Source organism: Psammomys obesus, unplaced genomic scaffold (genome assembly GCF_907164565.1).
Source record: "Psammomys obesus unplaced genomic scaffold, mPsaObe1.curated_primary_1811, whole genome shotgun sequence".
Classification (NCBI taxonomy): Eukaryota; Metazoa; Chordata; class Mammalia; order Rodentia; family Muridae; genus Psammomys; species Psammomys obesus.
In genome coordinates this window covers 1,939,097-1,962,256 of record NW_026596166.1, presented here as the reverse complement: position 1 = coordinate 1,962,256, position 23,160 = coordinate 1,939,097, and the positions used below count along the sequence as shown (strand labels likewise).

Below are 23,160 nucleotides of genomic sequence, written 5' to 3'. Positions count from 1 at the left end.
GTAATTAAATCCAATACTCAGGGGGCTGGGCAGGAAGATGGTGAGTTCGAGGCCAGCCTGGGTTACAGAGGGAGTTTTCAGGTCTGCCTAGGCTATATGGAAAGATCCTGCTTCAAAACTGAATGAATGAATAAGTTCATAAAGTGTATGTGTACAAGTTGAGGCACAGGCAGAAATTCTAAGTCCTCTTGCATGCTGTTGTGGCTGAATGTGATGCCTGAATCACATTCAGGCACATGGACGGTGCCACGAGCATCCTGCGTCCATGAGTGGAGAGCTAAGCAGGCCCAACAATTAAGCTGACGTGCTGAGACCAGTAGAGGACAAGATGGGGAGAATTCGGGTTACTGACCATGCCGTAGGGAGCTACTAAGACTTGAGATGTCCCGTTACATGATAATGCGTTGTGTCACCATTTAAGTTTGTGTCCTGGCACAGTGGCATTATGTCCAATATAGATCATTGCTAATATTCAGCTATTTTTAACCTACCGCTGGTCTCTGGCATTTTTTTTTTTTTTTTTGAGAGAGAGAGGGTCTCAACATGAACCCCAAACTGGCTCAGAGCTTACTATATGGCCCAGCCTTGAATCTGCTGTCCTTCTGGGATTAGTGGTGTTTGTCACCACACCTGGTTTCCTGGCCTCTTCCATCACTTTCAATTTCATCATCTTCCAAATTAATTTTAACATCTGTTTCACTTATTTTTTTTTTCCCTGCCTCCAGGTCCTGTCACTGTCAGATGATTTCAGTTTCACGAAACTGCTTATTAGAAGTTAACATTCTGAAGAGAAACCTTTGTAGGAGTTTATCCAATTTTTAACCATTGCCTGTTTTCTCTATGATCTCCATTAGCTAAAACAATTGGCCAACGAGACATGGAACACAAGGAACAGCTTATTCTAATAAAAGAGTAAATAGTACAAGAAACAATGCCAGATTTCAGTGGTTCGCTATGGTAAAAGTTTATTTCTTGCTCACGTCACAATCTAGAGAAGAGAGAGAGAGAAAGAGAGAGAGGTCTGTGTCACTGTGTCACACAACCATTAAAAGATCAGCGGTGGGGTTGGAGAGATGGTTCAGCAGTTAAGAGCACTCGTTGCTTATGCAGAGGACCTGGGTTCAGTTCCCAGCACCCACATGGCAGTTTACAACTGTCTGTAACTTCAGTTCCAGGGAAATCTGCTGCCCTCTTCTGGTCTCTGTGGGCACCAGGCATGCATGTGATGCACAGACATACATGCAGGCAAAACACCAATACATATAAATAAAACAAAATATTTAAAAAGACCTGTCAGTGGCTCCATTGCTCCTTAAGCCCTTGGGTTCTCCACTGGATGCTCTGTACATAGCAGGATAAGTCACAACATAGGGACCAGTATGTCTGGCTGAGTAGTCACAGACATGTCTGATTTATAAAATATCATATACTTGTTTTGTACAGTTTATTTTTCTTGCTTTCTCCTCAGTATTGTTTCAGTGTTGATCTAAACATGTTTCATCTTGCCCATTTTCTTACAAATAACTGTTTTTCTATCTCAGGAAATTACTTCTGTATTTGGTGCTTTGGTAAATGAACTACTCCTACTTCACAGAGACTAAGAGTCCAATAGAGGTATTACCAGGAGATGAGGCCATGCCACAGTGGGGTTTCCAGTGATGGTTGCCAGAGACTTACCCATGCTCCTCAGAGTAGCCCCCAAAAGCTCATTGGTTCACTGAGCTACACTTGTGCTCAAGAGCTTCTTTTTCTTTAATTTAAATTTTATTTTATGTTCATTAGTATAAAGGTGTCGGTGCCTTGGAATTGGGCTGCCATGTGGGTGGTGGGAAATTGAGCCTAGATCCTTATACATCTGTTCACATCTTCCCAAGAAAACTAATGCCACACAGGGGAGAGGGTGAGACCACGAAGAGCTCGTTTCTACCAGGTTAATGTGACTATCGATATCTGCTTGCTGGAGTATTAAGAGCCTAATGGCCAGGGATCTACTTTGCCTAAGCTTCAGCCAGAGGCATCTGGCAACCTAGCCTGTCTCAGGTGTCTAAATATAGTGCTCACCTGTCTTACAGTCAGACTGTTCCAGTATTCTTTGTTGTGACATGTCTTTGTGTCATGACCACACCACACGTTTTAAGGTCTCCTCTCATCATTATCATGTGTTTGCCGTATTTGTTTTTTTTGTCTTATTTTGAATGAGAAATTGGACGGGCTGGCATTTCTGGGGAAAGGTGAGAACAGCAGTGATGAGAGTGCTCTCAGCTCAGGTACCATTCTGCAAGCGTATGGCCGTAAGAGAAGACAAGCAGACAGTTTTAAACTTGAGTTATGCTCTCCTCAAATACCCCACAGGTAGTTCAAAAGCATTCACAAATCAGTTGACAGTAAAAATACAGCTGAGTATATATGTGTGTATAATATATATATATAGTCATGCCAGGTACCACAAAGTTTAAAAAATGGCAACTCGCTTTTTGAAAAGGTTTCCACGTGCCCCATCACCTCAGCAAAAAACCTATGAAACTGAAACCCTATCTCAAAAACAAAATCCCCACAAAGTTTTTAAACTTTCTGGGGACAAGAATGGTGGGAGTGGCAGGTTGAACAGAGACTCTCTGCCCCACTGGTGGGAGAATAAAGCACAATGGAAGGTAGCTGGAATTATTTACCAAGTGCCCATATCCTGACTCATCAATTAAGGACAATTCATCACAGGATGATTTGTTGTGACAAAAGCACCCTCCCCCACCCTGGGACCACACAGTAAATATTGGTAACACTGGTTGCCTCTTGGGGGGGAACAGGCATTGGGACAGAGATATGACCTCCCATTTACATTTTTCTCCTCATAATATATCACTTATCTCCACTACTTCACCTAAAGCAGACATGAAATATACCAAGTTTTCTGGTGGTAGAGGGTACACTAAAAGGATTTAAATTTTTATTTTTTAACGGTAGAATGGGGGATTGAACCTAGGACCTTGCTCATGCCAGGCAACTGCTATACACTGAGCCATATTCCTAGTGCACTAATAAAACAATACTTTATAAAAATATTTTATATGAATGTTTTGCCCACATATATGTCTGTGTGCCATGTGGGCTTGGTGCTGTTGATGGGAGGGACGAGGGCATCATATTCCCTGGACCTGGAGCTACAGATGGTTGTGAGTCTCTATGTGGGTGCTGAGCTTGAACCTGGATTCTCTGGAAAAAACAGCCAATGCTTGTAATTCATGAGCCAACTCTCCAGCCCCAAAGGGAGCTGATAAGTACTCATTTCTCTCTCTCTCTCTTTTTTTTTTTTTTTTTTTTTTTTGAGACAGGGTCTCACTATGTAGCTTTGGCTGGCTAGAACTCCCTATGTAGACCACACTGGCCTTAAGCTCATAGAAATCCTTCTGCCTCTGCCTCCTGAGTGTTGGGATTAAAGGTGTGTGCCACAATTCCCAGCCCCCTTTTAAGGTTTTAGAATTTACTAATATTATGTGTATAGTGGGTGTGTGTACAGACACTTTCATTCCGTGGTGTGCATAGGGAGGTCAGAGGACAATCTGAAGAGTCAGTTCTTTCTTTCCATTTCCACATGGGTGTCAGAGACCAAACTCAGGTTGTCAGGCCTGTGTGGCAAGTGCTTTATCCAGAGCCATCTCCTTGGCCCACTAATAGTTTTGGTTTTTTTTTTTTTTTTTTTTTTTTTTTTTTTTTTTTAATACATAGGAAATCGCAGGAAATCCTAAGTGAATGGTCATAAGACTATTTATATAAACACATTAAAAACTGTATGAGTGCTTACATTTATGTATACGTACCAGACACATGCCTGACACCTGTGGAGGCCAGAAAATAGTATTGGCTAAGAGCACTGGCTGCTCTTCCAGTGTGGGTTCAATTCCCAGCACCCACACAACACCTCACATCTGTCTGTAACTCCAATTCTAAGGGGTCCAATACCCTCACACAGGCGTACATGCAGGCAAAACACCAATGCACGTAAAAATAAATAATAATATTAAAAAAAAAAAGCCGTGAAGCCAAGAAGTAGTGGGATCGATAGTTTATTGTGGCTTGGATGTAGTACGGCACACACAACCACTCAATTGTGTACAACGGTTTTGATGCTATTGTTGCTTTTTAGGAGACCACAGTGCGATGTCTTTTCTCTGTTAACCAGGTCAATGGTCACCTATTTTACAATTCAAGTTAGAAGAAAGTCAGGGGAATCTGGTTGTGCCATTCCAACTAGAGGGCTGCAAGACTTACAACCCGGTTGTGTAAAGTGCTTATGCTCAGTGCAAAAAGGGCAGCCTTGAGTGCAAGCAGACACCAGGCAATGGCGGCTCCTGGGGGCTGTGCTGTGTTCTATGACTCACGGAAGGAAAAGACCAAACCCTTAAGGGATCTGATATTTTCCTTTAGCCTTTCTTCTCTAATAGGACCAGAGCTTGGGATCTGACAGATGTCCATTAGCAGTTGCTTAGTAAGAAAAGCTTGGTTTAGAAGAAATGAACAGGGCTTCTAAGCACCACAGATACGGACTTCACTTTCCTGTTGCCTTGCCATCAAAGGCGAGACCAATAGGCTGAGCTCTGGCTGGTGGGAGACTTGGGGCCACAGGTCTTTCTTCAGGGCTCTCATTTGCAAGCCAGTCACCAGATGACAGATCCTTTCTCTGGAGGCCCAGCTCATCTCAGGTGAAAGCAGATTAAACCCTTCATCTAGTTCTCCACCACTGCATGAGACTTACTCGTGATTCCCTTGCTCCACCTCATTTGTGGACCCACCTCTGAAGCGAACCCCATTCCCTCTGTGTACTGCTACCTCATCGAGCCAGGTCTTGGCGTATCCACACATGGTCCTGAGGAGACCAAAGGGAAGCATGAGGGGTGGAGAAACGGCTTGTTAACTAATTCAAGAGGCACAAACGAGGACAGAACTCAAATTGGTAGAGTCTGGCATCTCACTCAGCCCCAGGATCCTGGATACCATTTCTCTCCCCAGACCCCGAAAGAAAAAGCCATGTGTCCTTACCCATCAACCCTGCAGCAGGGATAGTGATGAGAGCCAGCTCCATGCTCAGAGGCCTGCCTTTTCCTCCCCTCTGGATGCCTCAGCCTCCCAGAACCGAACATCTATACCGTCGCCATATCTTTAAGATGCCCACACCTGAAAACCTTGTGCTTGTGAGAGGTGTTGCCGGGAAAGCCGTCAGTCTACAGGCGAACTCCTCAAGCTCTCTCTCTGAATTTCAGGAAGGAGGAAGAAGCAATCTTTTTGGCATTGCTCTGTAATTCTCTGTTGGCCCCCTGCTGCTTAAGTGTGTCTGCATAGGGAAGAGGAACCATGGACAAACAGGATGACCCGAGATAAGAGCAGAAATTCGGGGAAGGTTTTCAGATCAGCAGAAAGTAAAGTGCCTCTCTTCAATGGAGGAGTCTCATTTGTTCAGAAAATGCTGGGGCATAAACGTGAGTGCACGCATGTGCGCACACGCAGTCACTCTGAGGTAGAAAGAAGTGGCTATCTCCAGACGAACACAGATTCTACGATTTTACATGGCACTTGTGTGAAAGGACCTGCTTTTGCCCACGCAGGCAAGTAGGGTCCAGCCTGCTCCCTCCAGGCTGGGGCAGGGCCAGGGCCGGAAGTCCTGCTCCACAGGAAGATGGAGAACATTGGGTGTCACTGCGCCTGCTGCCGTAGTTCCCACGCGATGGTTTCTAGGTTCTGCGACCCAGGGTCACTTCCTGGAGCCTGAGCCGTGGGCACCCCGGGAGTGGCTTGTCAGAAGCCACTGAGCGCAGATGTCTTGCACTACAGAATCTCCACTGCTTTGGGCGGCCTGCTGCACCTGCTGGACGAGGGCGGCAGCCTGCGAGTGTTCTTGCTTCACGGCAATCAGGTAGGCAGAGCGCAGTTTGCAACATGTCAGATAGGCCCGAACCTAGTGAATGGGTAGGAGGTTTTTTAAGAAGACATGACCACCAGGGGAAAAATCAACACACACACAAAAAAAAGAGCATCAGAAAGCCATTGCCCAACTGATGGCTAGGTTCTTGCCTTTTACTGTTTCACAACTTGGAATGGTCTAGACACCAGGTGACTGCATGGCCTTATGTTCTAAAGAGCTATCACAGGTAAAGTAAGAATTTAGAAGCCAAGGTAGACAGAGTCCAGTGTGAGCTCACTGAAGAAATTGGGTATGCTACCCCAGGGAGTGAGCCCTTATCTAGTGCTAGTTAATTCTACCGGTATGAAATACCATATGTTGACAGGCAAAATTCAAGAGGGGAATGCTGTTGCTAGAGTCTAGAACCATTAAAAAAATAATGGATCAAACCAGGTTTTGGCAAGACCTGTGTCGGAGGTCCTGCAAGTGCCTTAGAAGAGCTGCTGAGAGGAACAACTGATAACGACTATCTAGCTTGATTCTGGGGTTTTCATTCAGATTCTACAAAACAACTTGTCATTTTAGAATGTTAGAATTTCATTCTTCCCGATGACCTTGTTAAGCTGTTTTACAAACAGTGAGTAAATGTTCAGGACACAGTCTCCTTAAACTGGAAAAAAACAATAGCTGGCAGATTCCAGCCAGGGGCTGATAAGCCTGCAGTGGGAGCAGCTCTGTGGTTGTGTAAGAAGCCATTGCCTGGCATGAGTTTTCATCACGAGGGACTCAGCAGCTGCAAAATTCGTCTCCTGATGGCCAGATGGTCTGGCTTTGCTTTTTTTTTAGGGCTCTCCTGGCCTGGGGGCCTTCCTGAAAATGGCAGGATGATTGATCCTATGACTAGCCACAAACAGTGACACTTTTATCCTGGCTGGCACCCTTCACAGAGGCAATGCAAAACATAAGGTTTCTCAAACAGGGAAGAGTTCGGGCGTCCCAAGGAAGCATTGTCCTCCATAGGGTTGGGTGGGTGCTTTGTTTGATTTGAAGGTGAAATAACCGTCATGTGTTGGAACACTTGGTCTGTTGCTGGTGGCACTGCCTTGGAAGGTGGCACATTCGTTGGTCACTTGGGGTGTGCACTGAGGTTTTAGGACCCCACTTCCCCCCGTCCTCTCTCTGGATGAAGCGTGATCAGGCAGCCACCTCCTCCTGCCACTGCCTTTCCTTCCCCACTACAAAGGAATCTATCCCTCAAACTGTAGGTTGGAATAAATCTTTCCTTCCTTAAACTGCTCCTTAAATTTTGTCATAGAAACGAGAAACAGTAGTTACTATTGTGGGGCTTTTATTACTGTACTCTTTACCCCTCCAGAATAACGAAATACCTGCCTACTCTAGGAACCTCATATAGTCATCTGAAGATGGAAATGAGATTTTTCTATGGCTCTCTGGTGAGAGACCTCAGAATAACATGGAGATTTAAAAACTGTCTCAGGGATAAAGAATTGGGAAGGCAAAGGCTTGGCAAAGGCATTGTTCATCTGCCCCTCCGTGTTCCCTCCAGTGGCTTTTAAGCTACTGTCTAGGTCCCGGATAGCAGACAACTGAAATATAAAACTGCACAGAGCTCCTGTGCGGGGTAAGGAAAGCCCTGGTGCTGTTCGTTCAGTAGTATCACCAGGGCTAGGAGACACCTGTGCTTACCTTGTTGCCATCACTGTGAATTGCCTGGATCAGTCCCTCCAGCTCCTGTGTACAACAGAGACACAGTGAAAGGGAGAAGAACGTCCCACTTGGGAGCCTGAGCTCAATCCGGTCTGCACCTAGCCGCTCTGACTCCAAGGTGGGGATGCCTACATGATTCTTCTGACTCGATTCCCACTTCAAGACTAACACATGAGAGCGGATGGTAACACTGTGCTTGGGAACTGGGCTAGAAGGAATATCTAAGAGGCCCAGGCTGAGCCTTCACAAATGGATGCCTTTCTATTCACCCTGCAAACATACCACAGGGAACCATTCTCCAGGCCCACTCTGATCTGTGTCATCAGAACATAGACATTTCCAGCTACACACAGCATTAGACAAGAGGATGATGAGGGACACCTTCCGGATACAGAAGTCCTAATCACGAACTACCGAGGGAGAGGGTTGGTGAGAGTGAGGCCATGGGTACCGAGTCGGAAAGAGAAACTGATCTTGTGGTGAGGAGGAAGATGCACAGGGGATGATACGGACGCAGACAGAGGATTGAGAGATCCAGGCATGAGCGCACCTGGGGTGGGATTCTCCTGAAGGCTTCCAGGCAGTTGAGGAGGATGGTGTCACCGTCGCTTTTGGCTGCCACGCCTGACTCACTGACACATTTTAGCAGCTGCCGGATCTCCCCGTACTTTTCCCTCTCGACCAGCTGCCTGGCGGCCCTGCAGTAGGTGGCGGCAGCATCCAGCTGGAAGTCCTAGGACACAACGCGATGGGCTTAGGGCAGCAGGGGAGGGCCACAGTGGCAAGCAACTGCAGTCCCGACAGGCTTCCTTTTCCTCAGGACACGTTTGTCAAGGCTGGTCCCCAATGCCTGATTTTCCTTCCTCCACTTGGCAAACACTGAGATTCTAGGGTGTGCCACCTGGCCTGGCTCCGTGGACTTTCTAAGACATCTTACTTAATTCCCTAGACCAATTCTCTCTCCCCTGACTCACCTTTCTTTGGGAAATAGTGTACAGAGCTGGTGCTGGTCGGCCAAGGATTGTCTGAGTGTTGAAACACATTGTCAAAAGACTCACTTGCTGAGACTTGCCAGATGGAACACCTTAAACCTAGTCTAAGCTAGCCCTTATGCCACAGGACTTGGGAGAGATGTCCTGGCTCCTCCTTCTGGACATGCCCTCCTGGGAAAATGAGTGATATTTCTTCAGTCCACAGTTATGGGGAGCTGGCTTACACAGGCTCCTTCGGGAAGCTCAGGTTGACTTTTGGCTAATGTCATAGAGTCTGGCCTCTGACCCAATTCTGTATCAGTTCTGATTTCACTCCAAATGCACATTTGAAATCTGCTCTTGTTGATATAAGAATTTTTGGAAAGAGCAGCCTCTCACAGAAATGTCAGGCATGGGTTCCCTTGGCATACTCTTGAATAACAAATAATACATCATACCTGCAGAACACGGAATGCAATTCCAAAACCATCTTCCACATTTTTCCCTCCCAGCATAACCTAGATGGAGAGAGAGATATACTTAACAGGGGTCATAATTATTCAAATAGCTTCTCAATAAAAAAGTCAAGAGTCCCTATTTTTATCATCATCATCATCATCATCAAGTTTTTGGGGAGACAGGGTCTTCCTATATAGCCCTGGCTGGCTTTGAACTCACTGTGTAGATCAGGCTGGCCTTGAACTTGCAGTGATTCTCCTACTTCTGCCTCCCTAGTGCTGGCATTATAGATATAAGCCAACACACTCAATCCATTTACTTGATTATTAAGTATATGTTGAGACTTGACTAAACATCCAGGCACCAGAGATAGAAGTGATCAAAATCAACTCTACTTCCAGCCTGAGGCCCACATTCCAGTGTGGAGGATGTCATCAAGCAACCAACTGACATATTCAGATAATTACAACTGGGATAAGCATTCTGAAAGATGTGAGCAGCCTGCCAGAGGCTGAAACACTGTTCGTACCTTGCAGGCAACCTCCATTTTCATGTGGTTATTTCCGAAGAGTGTCGGCAGAGGCAAAGTGGTGATTTCAGAGGTCCCAGCACTTTCACACCGATGTAAGAATCTGGTCACTTCCATTTGTAGCTGAAGCGTATTCATGTGCCTATGGGAATACAGTCCAGCCTCATGAAGCTCTCAGGAGTGGGGTGTCTGGGGCTAGGTGACTGCTTAGTGAGAAGATGGCAATGGAGAGACTAAAGAAATGACGTAGAGGGAAGAGGCTTGAAATACTCTCCAAACAGCTACAGTTAGATAAAAATGAACCTAGGACCCCCCCAGACACAGTACTTAGGGTGCCCTGTGGGGCTGGACCAAGTTCTAGCACTGGATGAATCAAAATTTACTGAGCACCTATGTGGCAGGTACCAAAGTGAGGAAGGAGGCTTGAGTGATGTCTCACAGCTCATACTAGAGGAGAAACGGACAGGAACCAGACACGGCAGAGGTTTGGTGCCTGGGTCTAGGAAGACAACAAGTTACGTGGAAGATTTGTTTATTTAGTCTTTTTTCTCCCCCCTGAGATGACACTGCTTAGCTTAGGCTGGCCTCAAATTCACGATTCTCCCACTGCAGCATGAAGCACCACGCTCGGCTTAGCATTTCCTTTAGATAGTATGTTCTAAATAGAGGGGTTGCACTTGGGTTCAGGGTCCTGGAGGCCAGCGGCTGACATGGACCAAGGAAGAAAAGAAGAGCAGAGAGAGATTGCACTGGACCTTTTTTTTTGTTCCTGGTATGGAATGTGGACCACGTGATCCTAACTCCCTCCCCACAAGCACCTCAGTAGTGCTCTGGGTTGTGGCAGACACCGTCAGCAGCTGAAGCCTTCTCATCCGCAGTGACACTCAGCCCCAGCTTCCCACCTGCACGGACCATCTTCCGAGCCCTGCAATACCTGGACACATCAGCTGCAGCCATCTTCTTCCGGAAGAAGGCGGTTTTCTTCCTTCCGGAGCTGCGGGACGTTTCTTGGAGGTAGATCTTCAGGTGGTCCTTGGCCTTGAGCAACCATGAGAGCTTCTCTCCCAGCTCCGTGTAGGATTTGGCTTTGTGACTGAAGAACCGAATACAGGTCATGGCGGCCCGGACTTGGTCCTAGGATTGAAAAATGAATGTTCGGGTCAGAGGGGTCAAAGGGTAAGAATTCTGGTCTGATTCCCCTGAAAGAGCAGACCGTCAGTTTCTGGCCCTGGGGTGTCTCCATCCCAGATACTCTCTTCTTTCCTGATAAACTCCTGTGCTTCTCTCTCACAGGCTGAACTCGCATGTTACCTCCGCAATGACATGGCCTCAGAGACCCTACCGTGAACTGCTGGCCAAGCTCTGGGGTTGGATGTTATTTCACCTTAAAGGAAAATCTTTCTGATTCTCCATTAAGTATGGATTTGGTCTTAATTTGGTATCAGGTGATCTAATTTCTTTGAGACTACAGTACTGAGAAGCCTCAGACAGTCAGGGGAAACTTGGCCCTTCTACTTTCATGCATTTTTGTCTAAAGACACTAGCTTTCTGGACTGTCACTCCTTACGGATTCTGCATCTTCTTTTACTATTTTTAAGATTTATTTATTTGTGTAGATGAGTGCTCTATCTACATGTACACCTATATGCCAAAAGAGGACATCAGATCCCACTATAGATGGTTGTGAGCCACCATGTGGTTGCTGGCAATTGAACTCAGACGTCTGGAAGAACAGGCAGTGCTTTTAACTGCTGAGCCATCTCTCCAGACAATTCTTTATTTTTTTTAAAGAAAAAACTTTTATATGCCTTGAATTCTTTTTTTAAAATTATTTTTATTTTATTTTATGTGTGTGAGTATTTTTCCTGGTGTCCAAGGAGGTCAGAAGAGATCACCGGCTCTCCTGGGACTGGAATTATAGATGGTTATGAGTCACCATGTGGGTGCCGGGAACTGAACCTAGATCCTCCTGAAGCGCAGGCAGTTCTCTTAACGGCTGACCCATCTCGCCAGCCCCATACTTCCTGAATTCTGAAGAAGGCTGTTATGGACAAGATTAAAGTTTGGCTCTGCATGTAGGGTGAAAGTCTAAATATTTAGACTTTAGAGAGCATGGGGGATTTGCACTAGGGTCAAATACCAAGGTCAGGGATCAAGTGACTGTCCAGTTCCCTCGTCTTGCACGGCTCCTCCTGCATGGCACAGCAGCAGTGGCAGGCGTGGAAGGGAGCACGGGCCATTCTCACCTTCATGAACTGCTGCAGCTCGTATAGGACGTGGTAGAAGTTTTTCTTCTGCAGATGCTGGCAGGCGGCCATCAGGTATGTTCCCCAGCTCTCCAGGGTTGGATCAATGGATTCCAGTAAGTTTTCCAAAGTGTGCAGCTTCCCGCTCTTATAGCTCGGCTGGAAAATGCCTTCTATGAAGACTTCTGGAGGACTTTCCTGGAGCAGGGTAAGGAAAGGCGTCACTAGGGTGGGAGTTGGTTCTAGCACAGTCTAGGATTTGCTCTGAACTTCAGAATCCTCCCAGGGTAGGACCTGCTAGCCTTTGCTCCTTTGTTCTCCTCTGAGAACCCCACTCTACTGATGCTCCGCTTCCTTGCATGGACTCTTCTTCCTCTCCAGGGATTTTCTCTCACACCCCCCTAACATCACTTTGGGCTCAAAGTGTTACTGACACTGCATGCTAGCTACCAAGGAGCTCTCCATTGTTTCTTCTATCTGTATCGTTCTTTGTGGTGCTGGGGACAACCAAGCACCTCTCAAATGCTAGAAGACTGATCTACTGTCCCCAAGGAGACCAGAAACTTTTGCTAGATGATGACTTCTCCCTCCTTGAAAACCTTTAAGCTTAAGTTTTTCACTTTTAATTGAGAATAAAATTCTTCTTTTAGATTTATTTTTATTTACATGCATTGGTGTTTTGCCTGCATTTATGTCTGTGTGAAGGTGTCAGATCTTGGAGTTACAGACAGTCGTGAGCTGCCATGCGGGTGCTGAGAATTGAACGCAGGTCCTCTGGAAGATCATTCAGTGCTCTTAACTGCTGAGACATCTCTTTAGCCCTAGACTAAGGCCTCTCCTTAATTTTTTTTCTTCGATCTTTACTTTATGGGTACTGTGCTTTGTCTACATTTATGTCTACGCACAATGCGCGTGCCTGGTGCCTTCAAAGGCCAGAGAGGGTACTGGATTTCCTGGAAGTGGAGTTATAGAGGGTTCTGAGTCACCATGTGGGTACTGGGAATCAAACCCTGGTCCTCTGAAGGAGCAGCCAGTGCTCTTAAACCTCTGAGTCATCTCTCCAGCACCAAGGGGTTGGGGATTCTTTATTTTGCTTCCAGGATACTAGAAATCAGCCTCTCAAGGTTTTCTTTTAACTTCTCTGGCCACGCACTCTCCTTACCTGGTTCCACTTATCCCCTAAGGACCTATCCCTACTTTCCTAGCGATGTTATCCAGTCTCCTGGCTTTCCACGCTGTGTGCTGATGATAGCCACACCTCTATCTCTAGCCTGCTCTTCCCCCTGCACCTCTAAAACGCCATCCCCTGGGGAACCCAGCTACTTTTCAACATGTCTTTCTGCAAAGCTAACAAACTCAACACACTGAAAACTGCATTCCTGACTGTTCCATGAATCCTGTTCCTCCTCTTTTTCAGACATTCCTCCAGAAGCTTAGGTCAAGAGCTTCAGGGCCATTTTTTTTTCTCCTGAAACTTTGATATGGAATTCTTTAGCAAGTTCTACCACTGAAACACACTCAGAAGCTGCCCACTTACAGTCACATGCTGGCCCTCAGCCCTATCACATTCACCTGGATTACTGAAATAGCCTTCTTCATGGTCTACCACCTCCCACTCCTGTCTCTTCTGGAAAAAGCCAACAAATCAATCTTGTTGACACATGAGTCAGATGAAGCTCGTCTTCTGTTCACCATCTTCCAGTGACCTTGTTTCTCACTCACTATAAAGCCCAGGTTCTCACAGTATCTATATATACTGCATGGTTTAGCTACATAGCCTTCCTGATTGTATCTGCCACTAACCTGTTCCCTCCAAGCTCTGGCCACTCTGACCTTTTTATTTGTTATTTCCTCTGCCTGGACAACAATCCTTCCAGTTGTCCTTCTGTTTTTCAGTCCTTTACCCACAGGCCTCTGGGCATCCCATTTAATACCATATAACCCTGCTCTTCTGCTTCTCCCTTCTCTTCCCTCTTTGCCCTTCCTCTCACCTCTTTTGCCTCTCTTTCTCCTTCCAACTACTTCCTCTTCCTCCTCTCTACATGGCCCTGGCTGTCTTCGAACTTGAAATATAGACAAGGCTGGCCTTGAACTCACAGAAATATACCTGACTCTGCCTTTCCAGTGTGTGCTCCTGCTCTATTGATGCTTAACCTCTGTTAAGCTGGAAAGCATAAACAGAATTTCTCAAAGAAAACAGGAGGGCCAGGGCATTCTAGACAGATGGAAGAGTCAGTGAAGACTAACAAAGATAATAATGTTCATATTTTGGTGAGTCTGGAATATGGACTATCAATAGCATTTCTGGTGGAAAAAAAAAAAACCGAAATAAAGGAGATAGAGCTTGACATCCAGCTGCATGCTAAAAATGTTTGCCTTCATCCCAACGATTCATGAAGGCCCTTTGGGAAGAAGAATAACATGAGGGTGTCATGTTTAGGATGTTCACACTGAGGGCAGTGTGACAGGGAAACCCTGCACACACTAGGTACTCAAGTGTCATTTTTAGTGTATTTATTTTCCTGCACCACTGCTTGCTTGAGGATAAAGGCAAGGCGCTTAAAAAAGTTCAAGGGTCAAGAGAGTTCAAGGTCTCTGATGACAGAGACAAAAGAGAAGGCTTCCTGCCTGGCTTTGTCAACCACAAAGCAAGGGCAGTGCTGTGGTCAGCTTCTACCTGGATAATAAGATAAGCAGCTTAGCTCTGGCTGTACTAATCCAAGGCAACAGGGCCTGACGGTCTGCACTCTCGGCCTGTCCCTGGTAGAAACATCTTTACTTCTCAACTCATGTGGAGATGGAGGAAAAAGGAAAATTAAATTCCAAATCATAAGCCTCATTTTATATGAGTCTTAAAACATGCTTAGCAGCTGAGACACAGCGGTAGCCACACACGGTCTCCCTCTCACTGTCCTTTAAAGCTCTGAGCACCACAATGCCAGGTTTCTCTTGGAGTTACCTACAAGACAAGTCTATTTGCAAAGTATTGTTGGCTGCTCTTCTGACTTAGTGTGGCTGAGTAACGTTCGTTTGTGGTAAGCCCCTTTAGTTTCCTATGAAATTTGCTAACTATCAGTTACTCTGTCAGAATGTTACCGTAGAATGTGGCGATAAAAATGGAGTGCCAGGCCTAGGAGAGGGCTCAGAGGCAAAAAGCTCTTGCTATGCAACCTGGTAACCAGATTTTGGTCCCTGGAACCCATGGAATAAGCAGGAGGGTGTGTCTATCTGTAAGCTCAGAACCCTTACAGCGAGATGGGAGGCGGAAACAGGAGTTTCTGCATTTCACCACATGCAGAATGGTGGCAGAGAGAAGAGAGCCTGCCTCAAAGGTGGAAGCTGAGAACTCACTCCTAGAAGCTGTGCTCTGACTACCACATGCCCCATGGCCCCTGTGTACAGACATCCTCTCTGTCTCTCTCAACAAATACACAAAAAGGTGATGCTCTCGGATGCTCCTGCCTCCAGGGGGAGGTGCCAGCGGAGTGAAAGAGAAACAAGGAGAGAGTCTGCTTCCTTGTGTATGCATGTGGGGTGCTCATCTCTGTAATGGCTCTAGGTGGAGGTGAAAACCGAGAGGTTCAGCAATGTGCCCAAGGCTACACAAGACTCCCGCTGAGCACCTCACTCCAGACCCCAGGCCTTTCATTTTGACCTGACTCTGCTGGAAATCACCTCACCGCTGGATACTGAATTAAGTCTATGGGGCAGTCAAGGTGGCCACTGTCCCTGGACTGTGTCGGAATGCCTCACCTTGTTGAGCAGATGCAGCAGGGCTTCCCGAAGGCAGTTATGCCTCATGTAGAAGCTGATGATGGCCAGGTTGGTGCTGAAGTTGTGTAGGTAGAAGAGACATTCTTGGTAGTAGGCATTGTTTGTGATCTTCCCATCAGGAATGGCCTCTAAGAAGAGGCTCTGGGTTCGAAGGGTAGCTTCCAGCTCCCTCAAGGTGGCAAAGTAATCATCATCTTGCTGGCAGGAAAAGAGAATATGAGAGAAGCCGAGTGGTGCACACCTTTAATCCCAGCACTTGGGAGGCAGAGGCAGGCCAATCTCTGTGAGTTCGAGGTCAGCCTGTTCTACAGGGCAAGTTCCAGGACAGCCAGGGCTGCATAGAGAAACCCTGTCTTGAAAAACAAAATAAAAACAAGCAAGCAAGCAAACAAACAGACAAATAAACAAAAGGATGTAAGAGAAAACATGGAGAGCACTGAGTTTGGGCAGCCACTAGTAGCAGAGATACACATGCCTCTATTTGAAGCACGGCTGCAAATACTCCAGTCTTAAGAGTAGAAAATAGGTGGGATACAAAATTATCTACAATATATTACAACTCAAGTTTCATTCAATAGCATAAATATGTTGTTTGTTTATTGAGACAGTTTTCCTGTGTTGCTCAATTTGGCTTTGAACATCCAGGCTTAAGAAGTTGTTTTCCCACCCTAACCCTAACCCTAACTCTAACCCTAACCATAACCCTAACCCTAACCCCAACACTCAGGGAGGGAGAGGCAGGCGGAGAGCTGTGACTTAGAGACCAGCCTGGTCTACAAATTTAGTCCAGGACAGCCAAGGCTACACAGAGAAACCCCGTCTCAAAACCCCAAACCAAAACGAAACAAAACAAAACAAAACAAAATAAGTTGTTCTCCCTCTTGCAAGCCCTCCTGCATCCAAGCAGCTGGGACAGTAGGGCCTCCATCACCACGCCTGGCTCTCAGCAAATCCTAACACTAGCCAGGCTCGCTGGTGTGCACAAGGCTGAGGCATGAGGATCATGAGTTCAAGGCTGTTCTAGACCAAAGAAAACGAAACCAGGGGCTGGGAGATGGCTCGGTTGTCAAAGTGCTGGCTGTGCAAGTCTGTGGACCCCAGCACCCAGGTAAAAAAGTTGGTGTGCTGGTGTGTGTCTGTAACCCATCGTTTGAAAGGCAGATTCGAGGCGGTAGGGGCTAATAGAGAGTTAATCTACTAGAGGTGTGAGTTCCAGTTTCAGTGACTGAGCCTGTTTTGAAAGAAAGAGGAAATGAGGCGTTATCAAGATGGCTTAGTTAGTAAGGACACCTGAAACCAGCCTGACCTTAGAATTTGATCCTGGGAAACCACTGGTGGGAGGAAAGAACTGACTTCTGTAAATTGACCTCTGACCTCCATGAGTGTGTGGCTCATAGACACAGACTCAAAACAAATATAAAACAAAATGCAAAGAGTGAGAGAAGAATATAGCCAGCAATGACCTCTGGCCACCACACATGAATGCGTGGGTAAGTACAAATGCACACACATGAATACACTACAGCACACTCAATGTACAAAATACACAGACACACACACACACACACACAGACACACACACACACACCAAAACGGAATATTAAAAATAACTACTCTGCGTATCCGCTTTTATTTTATACCTCTGATAGTTTCTTTTAGAAAACTAACTTTGTGTTACTTATCTAACTGTACAGTCTCTTCTCTAACCACATGTAACAGAAACAAACAAACAAACAAACAAACAACAAACAAACATCAGGCGAGCAGCCTCTGAGGTCAACTGCACTATTATCTGAACCAAGCCAGTCGTCTGCCTGAATTCTTATTACTCCTAGCCTCTTCAGGGCCTGCTGCCTGCTTTGCTCTTACCAAGGACACAAGAGGTCTCACTGTGGACTCCAGGTACTCAACCACGTCCTGGACTAGCCGTGAGCCATGACTCAACTGATTGAGGTCCAAAGGGGGCTTCAGGCAGCGGCTGAACTTCTCCCTTGCAGCAGTGAGGTTCCCGGCTTTGAGGCAGGCCATCCCCCAGGCATGCCACGCTCCTGTGGAATCAAGCCCAGTCTTTGTAGAGACCTGGAGGAAAAATTGCTCTGTGAGAGGTGTCTACATTCGGGTGTGAGGGTTTCTCCAAACCCTGCTCTGCTCCTTTGCCCAGACCACCTGCCCACCATCCACATGTCAGAGCTCTCACAATGGCAAGCTGGTGGTGCCCTGGACGCGTCCAACGATCGGGACAATAGACAGACGGTGAGGCCTGTTTCCAAGGCTGAGCGAAGGCCACTCATGACAGTGGGGTGTAAGGACGCTTTGTCTTTGCCTCACCTCAACTCCTAGTTGATAGTACTCAGCTTCCAGGAGCTGGTTCCTCAGCCTGGTCACTGCAGCTGGCTGCAAGATCTGATCTAGAGACGGCACATGGCGGTAGGCAGCCGCGACTAGAATATGCAGGACGTCTACCTTGCTGATGTAACTGCAGGGAAAAAGAGGGCACCATGAATGAGGCTACTTTCAGCTCTGGAGTACCAGCTGCTTGAAGGTTTTCCATTTCACTTTCAGTGCTAAGTGTGAACACAGGAATTGAGAGGTAGAGAGCACAGGTACCCTCAGTGAAGGTTCTAGAGTCAGACCCTTCAGCCCACCTCCAACTTCATAACTCTGAGACCTGCCTCAGCTTACTCGTCTGGTAAGCAGACATAAAGCAGAAAGTTTTAAGAATAAAATGAAATGTGTGTCTGGAACTTTTGTAGCAGTCACAGCATGTTAGTTTGTGTTTGCGTAGGAGTACGGATGTCAGGGATTTCTGAGAGGAGGCCTTTGTATTAAATGCTGGAGCTCACAAGCTACTCATTTGCTCTTGGTTCTTTGGCATTCTGCTTGGCTGCAAGAGAACACAGAACAAGAACCACTGGCTCGGGGGTTGGAGAGATGCTCACCAGTTGAGAGCACTGGCCGCTTTTCCAGAGGACCTGGGTTAGGTTCTCAGCATCCACAGGGCGGCTCACAACCACCTTTAACTCCAGTTCTAGTGGACCTGATACCATCTTCTGGCTTCTGTGAGCACCAGGCACACATGTGATACACATGCACAGACAAACTACTCATACATACAACATACAAATAATTCTTAAAAAACAAAACAAAACAGAACCTCCAAACCCACTGACCCATATTCCTGATCAGTACAGTGGTTCCATCATTACCTGGAGGTGGCACCAAACAAGGGCACCTTGACCCTTCTAGTCTAGTCTCCTGGACTTTCCATCCTTTCTCTGGGTGCTAAGAATGGCCTTCCTTATGTCCCATCAACAATCTTATTCCTGACACCTGAGGAATGGGAAACCCTTATCAAGACAGAGCCCAGAGGGTCAGATCATTCTGCGTGATGCAGCAAGCTCACACCCATGGTTCTTGGGGTCTGTCTCATAGGTATAACAGAAAACCCAGTGGCTCCTGACCCATCTGCTTAGGAGGTTTCCTGGACTCCATCCACACCTTTAATGACTCTTAAGCTGGCGGGGACAGGGTAGGAGAAAGGACAGTGTATAAAATAAGATTCAAAGCCATAATATAACTCTCCAACTGGAGAATGGAAATGTTTGAACTAAATGATATGTCTTTTGTTTCTTTGTTTTGAAATATGTTCATTTCATCTGTTTATGTATTAGAAGGGGACATTGTTAAAAACAGAATATTCTGGTTTATATAGAAATGTGCAGCAGAGATGAGTCCTCTCCCATGGATAAAAAAGTCATCGTTATGAGTGTATGTGAGTGAGTGGGTGGAGCGAGAAAGCGTGATTTGAAGTCAGTGCTGTAAACTGTTCAGGAGCCCATGATGGCTTGCGGGGGTGAGAACCTGTTGAAGTCAAGGCTTCCTGGGTATCCGACACCTTCAGGAGGCCCATGGGGGGTGGTTAGCAGACTTATCCAGGGTTAGAGTGTCAAGAGGTGCTGGAACAGGCATGTGCTCTGACCAAGTATCTGAAGGAGGCATTTACGCTTCAAAGCACATTCTGTTTCTGGCTCCCAAAGCTGGTTGGGACTGGTCCATACTTCATGAATCACTCATCCGGGTGGATAAGCAAGGAATTAGGAGTTTTCATTGTCAAGTTAAAGGATGGAGTCAAAGCAGGTTGTGCAGGAATCTGAGGGAGAACGGAGGCCTAATCACCAGTTGCATCTTCCCCATTTTCCCCAGAATGATTCGAATCCCCACCTCGATACACGAGCCCACTGCTTCCCCAGTGTTCAAAAAGACATCCATTTTCTTCTGTGCGTATGGGTGCATGCGTGCTATAAGATGTGTGTGGAGGTCAGAGGACTTGTGGGAGTTGGTTCTCTCCTACTGTGGGTCCCGGAGAGCAACTTCAGACAGGCTAGGTGGCCCCTAGAGACTGGATATCCAGAAGTTCCAGAGGTCACAGTCAAGAGTGGGATGGAGTTTTGTGTAAGGTCAATCACTGGTCACATTTCTTTAAAACTGGAGAGTTCCAACTACCCTAAAGGTACTTCCCTAAAAGACTGTAATGACGGAGTATTTAGTGAAGGTCTTTCCTTGCTTTGTGACAGGACAGAACTAGGGAAACTCTATGAACCAGCGCAGCTCCTTTAATGTCAAGGTCACAGAAGCTGGACCTAGGCAGGTCTGCAGGGCATTTTCTTGATTAATGATTGGTATGGGTGGGCCCAGGTTGCTGGGGAGGTGGTCCTGGATGGTGTAAGAGAGGATGAGCAAGCCGTGAGGCACAAGCTAGTAAGCAGTGTTCCTCCATGGCCTCTGCTTCAGTTCCTGTCTCCAGGTTTGTGCCCCGACTTCTTTCTACGATGGACTGTGATGTGGAATTGTATGCTGAATAAGCCCTTTCCTTTCACAATTGCTTTTAGTCATGTTGTCTTATCACAGTCATAGAAAGCAAATGAACATAATGTTTTTAAGAACTTTAGGAAAGAAAAGGACAAAGGCAGACAAAAGGCAAGGATGAACACGTAATTAGGTACTTATATTTCATTAACATCGATATGGGATACATGTCAGCATGTCTCCTCAGAGAGGATGGGAAAATGGCAAGTCCTAGCAGAGTCAGAAAGGAAAGCTGGATCAAAAACGGGCACAGTGCGGAAGGATGGAGGCGCACTCTTGCGTACCTGTCACAAAGAGCCAGGTCCTGGCTCTGGCCAGCCTTCACGAACATCATCTTGGCGCTGAAGAGCAGCTGCTTCATGATGTCTATGAGCAGCCCCGCATCCACCTCCGGGTTGGTGAGGCCCTCGGACAGCCTGCAGCACTGCTCAATCAGCTGGTGGCCACAGGCCATGCTGTCTCGGTGCAGGCGCAGGACGGCGATGCACAGGGAGGCGCTGGGGGCCTGATCGGGGCGGGGCAGGGAGAGAAGGAGAGCCAACTCAGGGAGCAGGGCATTGTCCAAATGCAGCGGTAAGGCGGCATTCGTCATCCCCACTACCAAAGACTGGAAACCACTGCCAGAGGAAGCTGGGCATTCGACAGCAAAGCAGCAGAGCCAGCCACATTTCAGACGCTCCAAGTTTCAGTGTCAGGGCTGCTAGTTTTTGTCACTGTGTGGGAAGAGGACAGTTACATCTGCCGTTCCTACTCTTTTTTTTTTTTCTGTTTTGTTTTTGTCAGACACGGTCTGTCTCCGTAGCCCTGGCTTTCCAGGAACTCACTTCCTACTTCTTGACAATATCCATAGGTGGCCTCCTTGTTCTGGTCTTTCTGTCCCGCAACTGCAATCTCTCTTATCAGTGGCTTAGATTACGACTGTCACTCACTTAGCGGAAGTCAGTGCTCCAAGTCAACACTCTCATGGCACACCTGTAAAACTTCTTAGGTGCCCACACCGATCAAAGTTGTTTCTCACTGTAGAATTCAGTTATAGTCTTTCTCAATCTTACCACACTATCCTTTACTTTTAATACTGTCTCCTGATCATGGCCTGTGATTTCTGACACTGTGCCTATGCTGTGCTTGTGTGCTGCGTTCATGCATGTGTGTGAAGGTGAGATGCATTTGTGTGCATGTGTGTGTTGAGTCCAGAGGTTGATACTGGGTATCTTCCTGAATTGTGTTCCACTTTATCTATCTGTTTGTTTGTTTGTTTGTTTGTTTATTGTGTTCCAGTCTCTCCCTGAACCTGAAGCCTGTTGATTCCGCTAGAACTTGCTAGCCAGCAAGCTCCAGGGATCGTTGCCTCTTCAGACACGTTTCTGCATCTGCTTTTTTATGTGGATGCTGGGGATCTGGACTCAGGTCCTCACGCTTTCGGGGAGAGCACGCTACCGCTCACTGAGCTCTCTCCCACTCCCCAGATAGGTCAGTTCTGTGCTCTCTCCTTCCCTTAGCCTTACTCCCCTTGCAACCCCCAATTTTTTGCTTATCACACGCTTGCCCCTCTTCCTGGCTTCTTCTTGTACATTTCCGGAGGTGTTCTTCATCTTCTGCCTACCTGGTTTACTTGTTTCAGCGCTCACATAACTGTATGGTAAGCAAGCAAGGACCAGGCTTAGTCATCAACCTCTGTATTTCCTGTTATATTGAGAAACTCCGTAAAGATGCTCGAGTGATCACTACATTTTATTGTTATTACCTGCTCATAGTAAAATTCACTCCGCATCAGCTCATTTTCTTCCTCATTTAGACTCAAGATCCATTCCACCTCCATTGCTTTGGGCACTCTCACCACAGCTGAATATGTGGGGCTTTCATTCTTAGAGTTGTCTGGAACTGAGGAGAGAGTTGTCATTCACATATCAGTCACTGGCTAGTCATGCAGTCAGCAAGCTGGTGTATCAAAAGCAGGTATCTGCCTGCTGTCTGAGGGCTCCTTTCTTTCTCCTTGGTCCCTTTTGTTTTATTTTTTAAAGACTTATTTACTTGTTAGTGTGTGTGTGTGTGTGTGTGTGTGTGTGTGTCCACAGAGGCCAGAAGAGGACATCAGATCTCCTGGAATTAAGAGTTTAAGCAGTTGTAATATATTCAGTTTGGGTGCTTGGAACCAAATCTAGGTCCTCTGCAAGAGCAGTAAGTGTTCTTAACTGTTAAGCCATCTTTCTAGCACCCTCCCCACTTTTCTTTTGTTTTCTTTAGGAAACCCATTAGGTACCTGGAGTCCTTTTCCCTAAGCATAGGTCTGGGATAAAGGGTTGAGGGAAACAGGCTCATTGAAAAGCCAAGATTTTTCTTTGGCGAACCAAGTGGATTGAGTTGCCATATGGCTATTGGTTGCAGTTGGTGCACTGACAACAGTGCCACAGAGAATATGATTAGGCCTTACCTTCTGACTGGCATGGGCTCTCCTCTGGTGCACTAGAAACAGAGAAAGAAAAACAAAATGCTTCAGTCACTGCTTCTCTGTTTTGAGCTTAGTAAATGACACTGACATTTGTTCTAATAGTCATTGATTAGTGTGGTGGTGAATGGAAATGGCTCCATAGGCTCCTCCCCACAGGGATTAGCACTATTGGGAGGTGTGGCCTTGGTGCAGTAGGTGTGGTGTTGTTGGAGGAAGTGTGTCACTGGCAGTGGGCTTTGAGGTTT

The 23,160-nt window shown here is 46.6% G+C and overlaps 1 protein-coding gene across 5 annotated transcripts in view; it reads right to left on the bottom strand.

The window, feature by feature from the left end:
* Positions 1 to 4,045: 4,045 nt before the first annotated feature.
* Zfyve26 (zinc finger FYVE-type containing 26) overlaps positions 4,046 to 23,160 on the bottom strand; it is a 61,335-nt gene continuing 42,220 nt past the window's right edge. For 4 of the 5 annotated variants that reach the window (XM_055595332.1, XM_055595331.1, XM_055595333.1 and 1 more), the window contains exons 30-42: positions 22,898 to 22,929; positions 22,211 to 22,347; positions 20,751 to 20,971; positions 17,929 to 18,076; positions 17,470 to 17,679; positions 15,580 to 15,798; positions 11,827 to 12,024; positions 10,515 to 10,714; positions 9,581 to 9,722; positions 9,051 to 9,110; positions 8,172 to 8,354; positions 7,601 to 7,645; positions 4,046 to 5,947 (exon numbers count right to left, since the gene is read on the bottom strand). In XM_055595332.1, the coding sequence (XP_055451307.1) occupies positions 5,744 to 5,947; positions 7,601 to 7,645; positions 8,172 to 8,354; positions 9,051 to 9,110; positions 9,581 to 9,722; positions 10,515 to 10,714; positions 11,827 to 12,024; positions 15,580 to 15,798; positions 17,470 to 17,679; positions 17,929 to 18,076; positions 20,751 to 20,971; positions 22,211 to 22,347; positions 22,898 to 22,929 (1,999 nt within the window). In that variant the 3' untranslated portion in view covers positions 4,046 to 5,743. The remainder of the gene's footprint in view (positions 5,948 to 7,600; positions 7,646 to 8,171; positions 8,355 to 9,050; positions 9,111 to 9,580; positions 9,723 to 10,514; positions 10,715 to 11,826; positions 12,025 to 15,579; positions 15,799 to 17,469; positions 17,680 to 17,928; positions 18,077 to 20,750; positions 20,972 to 22,210; positions 22,348 to 22,897; positions 22,930 to 23,160) is intronic. The other variant, XR_008718792.1, reaches the window with a different exon arrangement.